Genomic DNA, 9,539 nt, shown 5'->3' on the forward strand with positions numbered 1-9,539 from the left:
AAATAATGGCATGTTGCTCTCTAAGACCAAGTAGACAGTAAAAAATGATATAATCCTTAATGCTGAGGGTGCAAATAAAAAGGAACCATAAAAAAAAATCAAACAGCCTTGCAGAATGGAGCCTTGTTCTAAATCACTGTTTTAAATTTCAACCATACATTTTTTTCTGGCCACATCACTGAATTACTGAGTCTCTCCTGGAGGAAAGCTTTAACAGTCTTTGCTCGGTGAAAATCTTCATTATCGTGACTTCATCATCATCAAAGCCACTTTCAATCGGAGGAATGAGAAAAGTGCCCAAGGTTTCAGTGTAGACCTGTTCATTTACTAATAATAAATGCCTTCTCTGCTGGTCTTTTACATGTCACGACATTAGAACAACGCCAGACAAAAGTTGCAGATTTATCAGCAAACATCACTTTCATCCAAACATCCACAGATAAGGATTGCCCCTCGTTATCCCACTCTAGCCTCATTTTCGTCCGCGTTTTGATACTGGTGCAAATTTGACTCATTTCTTACAACAACTCCAGTGTCTACATTTTATATTTTAAAGGCGTATTGCTTTATGGGTAAGACATATGGGTAAGTTTACATCTTACCCATATGTCTTCCTTTTATAACCTTACCAATTTCTTTGTATTTGCTACAAAGTTTGGTCACAGCTGACTGGGAACAACAACATGTTTTACCACAGAGTTACATGTTCCCTTTCATTATTTCAGCTGACAGCCCTTTTGTTGGAGCCTCGCTCCTTTTCAATCAGCAACAGCTGGTTAAGCAATGCAGATGCTCCCTTTTAACTACACACCTTGTTGGATATTTAGATATCTGCAATTATATGTTTTATAAGTGGGAATAACAAAACGCTTCTATATTTTTATCGATAAAATTAAAAATGGGCCATTAATTTTAAACCATTTGGTTCGTTCAAGGTATGTTTAATGAAGACAGTGTGTTCGACTACCAAACAAAACTTGTTTTGCAATCTATCTATGATTTGTTTATTTGTTACAAACTGCAAGATCATTTTTCTTGCCGTGGGTTTTAAAGCCAAATTGCTTTGAAGCTATTTTGGTGACAAGTTGCTCCAACATGTTACCAAGATGCCTTTCCTTCCTCTAAAGTCATCACCTACTTTTAGCTTTGACTATATTGAACAGTACAGCTGCACAGAAACAAGATGCTAACACTTGTTAGCAGCCTGCACTTGTTATGAGTCATGCCACATTAAAGCTGGTGGAATGCAAGACTTACCGTTAGACTACACAAGGTGATTCTGATAGTTTGAGGCGAAATTCCTGGTGATAAATATTCAACTAGCACTAGTTTGGTTTCTGCAAAGCTACACTGCTTTATAAAAAGATGGAAGGTTCAGAATTTAAGAATCAAAGACGTGATATCAATAACAGCTTAATTAATTTACCAGTTATGTCATTTGGGGTTTCTTGTAAGGACATATATAATGTGGCACTAATTAAGGCATACTCCCTTCAAACCATAACTTTAAAAGTAAGTTTTAGATATTTCTGTCATTCTTATTTATTGCTTGGCTGTACTGTACATCCCCAAAACTGCATGTTAAGCTCACCTGCTTTTCCCATGCTTGGCTCTTTCCACAAAACAGTCATCTGATTTTTTTTTCTCTTTGTAATAGTCCACTTAAATAGGACAACTGCTTTTATGCATCCTGGGATTTATTTTGTAACACTACAGACAAACTCTTAAGACTTGACAGGAAATTCCTCATTGGTCACAAGGATGAAACAACTTTTCAGACCACCTTTAGAAAACTATTATGCAAAAAGAATACCTGAACTCACTACATTAGATGTCATACTAAAGGTATCTGCAGAGCAAAACATGTGAGCTCATTGGCATCTTCCCACCTTATCAAGAAACTGATAAGGTCTGCCTTTTTTCAATGGAAACACTTAACAGTGACAATAATCAGGCTGGGGTTCCTACTAATCTGCTGCACAAAATGAAACATCAATAAAACTCAAAGTCTCGTTTCGAGTCTAAACATCAGCAAGATGAGAAACGACATGTTTTCAAATTCTGTGAAGGAGGAAAAACATTCTGCTTGTGGCCTCATGTGACTCACGCCGGGCCTCTCCCTCCTCTGGCAGTTCCAGTTCTTATTCCAGTTTATGCTGATCCCAAAAAGCACACACGCTAACAACTTGTATATCCTGTTTTGTGACATCATGTTATGCAACATAATTTTGTGATTAGGGCGAGGAGATAAAGATTATGAACGATCTTATCTTCCAAAGGTAGTTTAACTTAATTTTTCCTCCTCATGCTAACTCATTAAATATGTAATATATGTTCCATTCACTGTTCATGTTGTTGCTGTAATAAAACAATATAAAAACGCTTAAATACACCATTGCAAATATGTTCTGCCACAGTTCATTTTAAAATCTACTAATGTGCTTCTGCCCTGTTTCTGCTCAAAAGCAGCAATGTGATGACATGCTTCCTGGAGAACTAATAACACCGGTTTCAAAGACACCAGTCCTCCTTAAATAGTGTAAAACGTAGTGTTGGATTCCAGTGGTCAAAGTTTGTCGGTCTCGTAAGTGTCAAGAGGGTTGAAAAATATCTTGAAACCAGTGTACAAACTATTTTTGGATGAGGCAGAGCCACTTCTATTAGTGCTAACAGAGTCCTATAGAAGAGATAAGAAGCCATTATCTGTGGAGTCTTGCTGGTCAGATTTGCCTCCTCGAGAGCTTTTGCTGGGGTTTGGAGTGGTTGAATACTTTGGGGGGTATCTGATGAACAGACGGTCCTCCTCCTTTTTAATCCATCTTAGAAGCTTAGTGATAGCAGTAATGGCACAGGCCTTTGTCACCAGGGGGCTGAAGCAGGTGTACAGCTCAAATTTACTTGTGACCTTGAGTAAAGAAGAAAACAATCAAGAGAAGACTGTGAAATACATTTAGGAATAAGAAATAGAGCTATTACATTTCTTGCTATGTTAGATGAGAAGATCAATGATGCTTCAGTTAGGAGCTGGTTATCTTAGCTAAGGAAAATACCTGGAAGCAAGCTAACAGCTTTTTTTCAACGCCTTCTGAAAAAAGCTTCCCAATGAATGGACTATTAAGCCCCAGTTCCAAGGCTTTGTGCTAAGCTAAGCTGCCACTTACTGGCAACTGTCTTTCTTTTTTCTTTCTTTTTAAAGGTATCCCGTTCAACTGCTCTTTAATGCAATTATCTAATCAGCCAATCACATGTCAACAGTTCAATGCATTTAGGCATGTAGAGATGGTTGCATTTTCTGCTGAAATGATTTGAGTGACGCAAAGTGTGAGCATTTCAGAAACTGCTGATCCCCCCCCCCCCGAATGATCTGAACATTGAAGCAGATGGGCTTCTGGCTTCTGTGAGCGAAACACAGGCTCAACTGAGGACTGTGCCATGAAAAATTAAGGAAGTTCTGAAAGCAAGAGAGGGTCCAACCAGGTACTAGCCAGGTGTACCTAATAAAGTGGTCGTTGACTGTTTTGAGTGTAGTGTCGATCTTTTGGAAGAATCATTTCAAAGTTGGACAAACACAGTAAGAAAGAATACAACCACAAACTAATGTACGTACCCAGGCTAGCAGAGTTTCCCTCTCAGCAACATGGTAGATAAGTTTAAGGGGTCGTGAGGTGCTGTGGATGCGGCCGTGCATATAACGATAAAGATCCAGCAGTCTCATTTTCTCCTCTTCACTGCTGTATGGTGCCTCCATCTCTGGGCTACATACAGAAAAGCATCATAGGACACAAGTTACACACAAAAAACACCCAAAACATGTTCAATAACACTGTAGTGGAAAGAGAAACACACAATGCTTGATTTGTAAACTATTAAAACTCCATTTCTAACACCGACAGGACAATGTTGCCTAAAAGCCTAAAAATATCTTAGTGGGCACTTTTGTACTTCTCACACATGATTATTATCATTAGCAGCAAAAGGTTTTTAAACTTCTACACAGCTAGAAGATAATAAAATGTTATGCAAGACAAATATCACTAACTAACATGCAGCGCAAACACTCGGCATGTTTGCATTTTTAAACTCTAGTTTAGGCTCATATCAGCCTTATGCAACTGCAAGGACAGCAAGCATACACAAACAAACACACACCTGGTGAACTGAGTGAGCTGGCGGTAGTTGTCTGGCACATCAAAGGGCTTGTACATGAAGTGTCTGAGGTCTGAGACGCCCACCTGGCTCACACTGTACGTCTGAGCTTTGGCAATGAGGCTCAGGGAGTTCTGAGCCATCATAGCCTCCTCTATCTTTCTCTTGCACTCAGCTACAGAGTAAAAAGCCTCTTTGTCTGTCGAGAGCAGCAGCAAACAAACAGTGCATTCTGGAGGGTCCAGGTAAGAAATGTATGCATAAAAGTAACAGTCAGGATTAAAGAGCGGGAGGCAAATGGGGGTCCAGATCTCGCCAGCCTGAAAGGCAGAGGAAGCTCCAATGAGGTTAAGCAGAAGGTGAACATCAGCAGGCTCCAGCCGCGAGTCCTCAATGACTGTCTTTTCTTGGACGATGGTTAGAAGCTGGTTCTTGGCGATGAGGATGGAGAAAACGAGATTGGGTGTGATAGCTTTCTGCAGGATCTGGCTGAGAGAGTCCCTGAGAGAGGAGGCTAGAGGCAAGCAGTGCACTGCCGATAGCAGGAAGCTGGGGTCAGAATCCACCAAGTTGAGGAGACCATCCAGGATCTTTTCTGAGCCCGCTAGGAGTCTCCTCAGGTCGTAGTTTTTCTTGTGTTCAAAGATGCGGGATATACTGGCCTGAGTGAGCATGCTGATGATCTGATAGTAGACATAGAGGAGCTCTCCCTGCAGCTGCTGCTCAGACTGATGACTGCTGGAGACGCACACCAGAACTAGGGGCCCTTTCTGCAGGAACACTACGGTGTGCTCGTCTGAGGGAAGGGGGAAAAAACATGAGCAAATCAACACAAAAAAACAATCAATGAAAACTAAAACTGCTCCTAAGGATACCACCGATCCCCTAAACTCACTGTTCTCAAAATAAAACAATACAGGGAATGCACTGCTTATTATATTTCAGATACTGTTCTCTATGGTCCAGGAGCTTTTTGACAAGCTGGCAACAATTTTGCCCTGTACAGTGAGTCAGAGCCACACTTGCTCTTGTTGGTGTGTTTAAAAAAAGTCAGATTTCCTTTTAACGTAGTGAATATGAACATGAAAGTGGCTGGAAAAAACCATCATAGATAAAAATCTCTCAAATTTGCATTTTGGCCGACGCCCAACATTCTTACCTGAGTAGACTGAGCGAATGATATTATCTCCACTTTGGACAAAAGACACCAGCGCCATCATCACTCCCATTGTTGATGAAAGAGCCTCTTCGCTGCCATATCGGGAATAAATGGGCTTACCGGCTTCGCTTAGCACAAAAACATGTTTCCTGTGCTGCCGCCAGCTGTCAGCTGTAACATCCTCATCGCGATGAGATGTAAATGACGAAGATTCCAGTGTGCCTGCCTCCAACAGCGGGGACGACCTCCCCTTCACACCTATACCTTGTTCTTCAAGCTTGGCCTTGGCCAGCATTGTTACAACAAATTCCCCAGAGTCGTTCTGGTCATTGTCAGTGGCATCATCTTCAGTTGTTCCATCAGTTGGCTGCGTGGACGCGTTGTTTTGGCACTCGGTTTCTGTCTCTTCGGGCTCTAGCTTCATCACTTGGTCAGAAGGAGGCTTCTCATCCAAACCGAGATGCTCTGCCGAAACATCTGGTGGGTGCGAATTCAAAGGCTCGATTCTGCTAACAGCGGCGCTCCCATTACTCTCTACTGAATCAGGAAACATGTGATTCTCCAAAAGGGAGAAGGAGGCTGCCAATGAGTCAGCTACAATGAAAACAAAAACCAACGTGTGATGTAAGTGATGAAGATTAAAATTAGACAAGCTTCAAAGAGTGATTACGTAGCTTATTTACCAGGTTGATTACTCTCTAAAGGGCTATCACCAATCTTCACTGCCGCCGCCTCTCCTTCTTGATGATTGGCTGTTTCCATGATACCATCCCAGTCTCTGGAAAGAATAAAGACAGAGAGGAATAAGCTGCTTTATAAATCATGCATTGTAGTTTTTGCAGATAAAAATCAGAGATCCCATGCATCTCCAGTCTGTTATGAATAGAAGCACTCATACTGGACCAGTGGTCAGGTCACATGATTACAGAGGAGAGTTACTCCAACTCCAAGTTACTAACACTGTGGAATTTAAACCTGATTACAGCTAGCAGTCTGTCTAATGTTACACTACATATCAACACGGAGAAACGGGACTAAGTGGCTGGTAGATTAAGAGCGCTAACGTCCGCATGATAACAACTTATCTACACATGCACGATAAATTTCAGACGTCCTGTAATGCTTACCTTTCTAATAAGTAACTAATAAATGAACGCTGACTGTAGTTACACGGCTAACACTGGGTGCTAGCAAGCGACACATACAGATCAATTTCATGGCCTTGGCTTAACAGTGCTCATGCAGCCAACCGTGGCTATCTAAAATTAGCCAGATAAACAGAGAAAGAGTGAAACTTACGGTTTTGTACCGTTGACGACTTGGACTGAATGTCTAATGTCAACACTGACTTTTATCAGCAGCCCCACTGCAAACAAGCTGTCAAGAATGAGAAGCAGAAAACAAATTTTCCCCTTACCGAAGCCGACATCCGGAATCTCTGATGACAACTTCAGCTGACCAATCAGCGCGCTCGCTGGCGTCGGTTAGTCCCGCCCCTCCCCACTCTCTGGTTGTGGGCTCGTAACAGAAACTTGAAGAGACAAATCTCAGATAAACGTGCAGCACATGTATGGGTGCTGCTGTAGCAGATATAATACAGCGAAACGCTTTCTGTGACAAAGAAAGAACGGAGAACTTAAACCCCCCCCAATGTGAATTAAAACAAAAATGTTTTTACGTCTATATTGACCAATAAAAAATTTTTTTTCTGGATTAAACTAATACTTAAATCCAGTATTTTCCATTTTCCGTATTACACTGGTGGCTAATACTAAAGCTAGCATGTACTCCCGTCCCCAACTTGAACCTTCTGACATCTGTCGTTCCTATAGCACACCTCATTACCGTCTTGCTGTCCTCATACATGCCTTTAACCAGGGTCCCTCCTGACCGCCTTCTCATACAGTTCCTCTCCTGGCAACCAATCATCTTCTTCAAATACACAAACACACAGTGCAGGTAACTCTGACCTTCTCTATACTTCTCCGTCAACACTCACTGCTCACTGATAGTCACCTCTCTTTAAACGAGCTTCAACGACTCTTTCCCATATCTTCATGGCACACATGAATCGGATTGACGGTTTAGCTGAGGTTTAAAAAAAAAAAAGGGGGGGAGGCATAACACAACCTGGACAAATGATGTCGAAATATAGATTTTTATCCACACACATTTGTTTAACTTCACTGTGTTGGTGCTGAAAGGCTCTGTTGTGTACGTGATGAAGTAGTCGTCCTGCGTACCACGTCACGTCCGATTGCCTCTCCTCTCCGTACGTAAACATCATAACGGTAGAAATGGGGAATATGACATCTCCAAACCAGAGTGCTGATTTATAAATCACTAAAACAGACACCGCAGCCCAGTCACTTAATTTGACACCAGTTGAATAAACGGACGCCATGGAGGAGCCGTGGGACTTTGAGTTTCTGTCCCGCATTGCTGACAGCTGCCTGTCGTTTCTCTCTGAGTTTGTAGACGACTGGCTCGCCAACGACATGAGAGTGTCCATATTCAAAATACTCCTCAGCTGGTTAATTTTTAGTCTAATCGCCATTCACTTCGCGTGGAAAGTCTATGGGAATACAGTGAACGATATGTATTACAGACAAGGTGAGTTTTTCCTCCTGCTTACCGGTGCGCTGCCTGCTAAGTGAGCGCTAACACGCTAGCTTGATCTGTGTGTGTTGATTTTCAGGGACCGGACAGAACGGAGGCACACCTGATACAGCTGCACACACGAGTGGATGGTAGGTGGCCGATTTCGGGGTCAGGTTTGCATTGCACAAGTGATTAATAAGAAATCGTGTTCATTATCACCGCACCATCACCAGTCACTTTATTAGGTAAACCTTGCTAGCACCCAGTTTGACACTCTTTTTGCCTTCAGCGTTGCCTTAATTTTCCATGGCTTAGATTCAACAAGTTGCAAGTTGAGATAATAGCATCGCACATTTGCTGCAGCTGTGTTTTGGCTGTACAGCCATTAGATGATGAGTACACTGTGATCACAAAGAGATGAACATGGTCAGCAACAATACTCGGGTAGGCTGTGATCCTCAGGCCCAGAACTTGACAAGAAAATATGCCCACACGTTTACAGCACCAACATGAGTGAGCCCATGTGAATTGTAGCCTCAGTTTCTGTGCTGTACTAAACTAAAGGGAGTGTCACGTGGTGTGATCTTCTGCTGCTGTGGCCCATCACCTTCAATGCCCTATATGTTGTGCATTCAGAGATGCTCTTCTGCATATCCCAATTCTGATGGTTGGGTATTCGAGGCACTGCCATCTTCCTTTCAGCTCGAAGCAGTCTGGCAATTCTCTGACCTCTTTTTGGGCACTTTGGTCCAAAATGCTATAGCTTACTTGACATTTTCTCCTTTTCGGACCAGTGTCTCAAAATCCTAGACATGCTTGTATGAAAAAATCCCAGTAGATCAGCAGTTTCTTAAATACTCAGACCAGCTCGTCTAGCACTTGTGCCATGCAGTAAGTTGCTGCCACAGTTGACTGGACAGAGGTACCTAACAAAGTGACTGGCAAGTGCATGTTTCACCACACTTAAATGGTTTATTAGATTTTGTTATCTTTGCAGGGAAGGTAAAGCAGGGGATGGTCCAAAGATTCATCGGGATTAATGGGAGCTTGATCGCTGGACTTTACCCAAGTGAAGGCTGGACAATTTGTATGTCCCACAGAGACACGAAATGCACACCAGTTTTTGGTTTTTTCATTAACAAAGCGTTACCTTCCATGGATTAAAGATGGTGTTGAGACAGCTTCACCTTCTGCGAATCACTTAGCCATGCCATTGGACATCACTCTAACAGTGTTAGAGTGATGGCCACTATTCATACAATGTTTAATTTGACCTCTTGATACTGCTCACTAAGCAGGACCTTATTGTGCATAAAGAACTAAAAGGACGTGTTTAACTGGTCACTTGGTGATACGTGATCAAGACTGTACTTGAATGGTGCATGAAAGGAAAACAAATCATCATTTTCCAAGTAATGACACAGGCTCACATGTATAGTTTTTGTAATATATATACATATATAATACGCTGATTTGAGTATTGCATTGACTTGTGTATGTGAATATTTATGATCCAAATAATTTGCAGTGAACTGTGTGATTTTGTTTTTGATTTTTTTTTTAATCTTTGCTGTATTATAAACGGTCATCTATGGTCATTTTAAAATCAGACACAATAAAAGCAGATCATGTT

At 41.8% G+C, this 9,539-nt stretch overlaps 2 protein-coding genes across 6 annotated transcripts; one reads left to right on the plus strand and one right to left on the minus strand.

The window, feature by feature from the left end:
- Nucleotides 1-1,679: 1,679 nt before the first annotated feature.
- On the minus strand, nt 1,680-7,611 carry mon1bb (MON1 secretory trafficking family member Bb). Of its 5 annotated transcripts, none has more exons than XM_080892749.1 (7): nt 7,477-7,611; nt 6,723-6,836; nt 5,989-6,083; nt 5,306-5,899; nt 4,150-4,942; nt 3,608-3,755; nt 1,680-2,905 (listed from the first exon to the last, which is right to left on the minus strand). In XM_080892749.1, exons 1-7 carry the CDS (start codon nt 7,590-7,592, stop codon nt 2,678-2,680), a joined length of 2,088 nt encoding a protein of 695 aa, XP_080748875.1. In that variant the 5' UTR covers nt 7,593-7,611; the 3' UTR covers nt 1,680-2,677. The 5 variants fall into 5 exon arrangements, with proteins under 5 accessions (XP_080748875.1, XP_080748879.1, XP_080748876.1 ...); XM_080892753.1 differs by lacking the exon at nt 7,477-7,611 and adding an exon at nt 7,322-7,462; XM_080892750.1 differs by lacking the exon at nt 7,477-7,611 and adding an exon at nt 7,143-7,454.
- Nucleotides 7,612-7,707: 96 nt separating this feature from the next.
- On the plus strand, nt 7,708-9,527 carry tcta (T cell leukemia translocation altered; the record flags this gene model as incomplete). Its single annotated transcript, XM_080892763.1, has 3 exons — nt 7,708-7,918; nt 8,004-8,055; nt 8,904-9,527. 3 exons carry the CDS (start codon nt 7,708-7,710, stop codon nt 8,944-8,946), a joined length of 306 nt encoding a protein of 101 aa, XP_080748889.1. The 3' UTR covers nt 8,947-9,527.
- Between the last annotated feature and the right edge of the window lie 12 nt (nt 9,528-9,539).

The sequence above is a fragment of the Rhamphochromis sp. 'chilingali' genome (assembly GCF_963969265.1).
Source record: "Rhamphochromis sp. 'chilingali' genome assembly, chromosome: 9".
Classification (NCBI taxonomy): Eukaryota; Metazoa; Chordata; class Actinopteri; order Cichliformes; family Cichlidae; genus Rhamphochromis; species Rhamphochromis sp. 'chilingali'.

What these genes read in the sequence shown, in the direction of transcription:
- mon1bb (XM_080892749.1), bottom strand. Translation starts at nt 7,592, where the DNA reads ATGATGTTTACGTACGGAGAGGAGAGGCAATCGGACGTGACGTGGTAC. An exon ending in CACAGTGAAGTTAAACAAAT is followed by an intron (nt 6,837 to 7,476) that starts GTGTGTGGATAA and finishes TGTCTCTTCAAG; the next exon opens with TTTCTGTTACGAGCCCACAA. An exon ending in TTTAGAGAGTAATCAACCTG is followed by an intron (nt 5,900 to 5,988) that starts GTAAATAAGCTA and finishes TTTTCATTGTAG; the next exon opens with CTGACTCATTGGCAGCCTCC.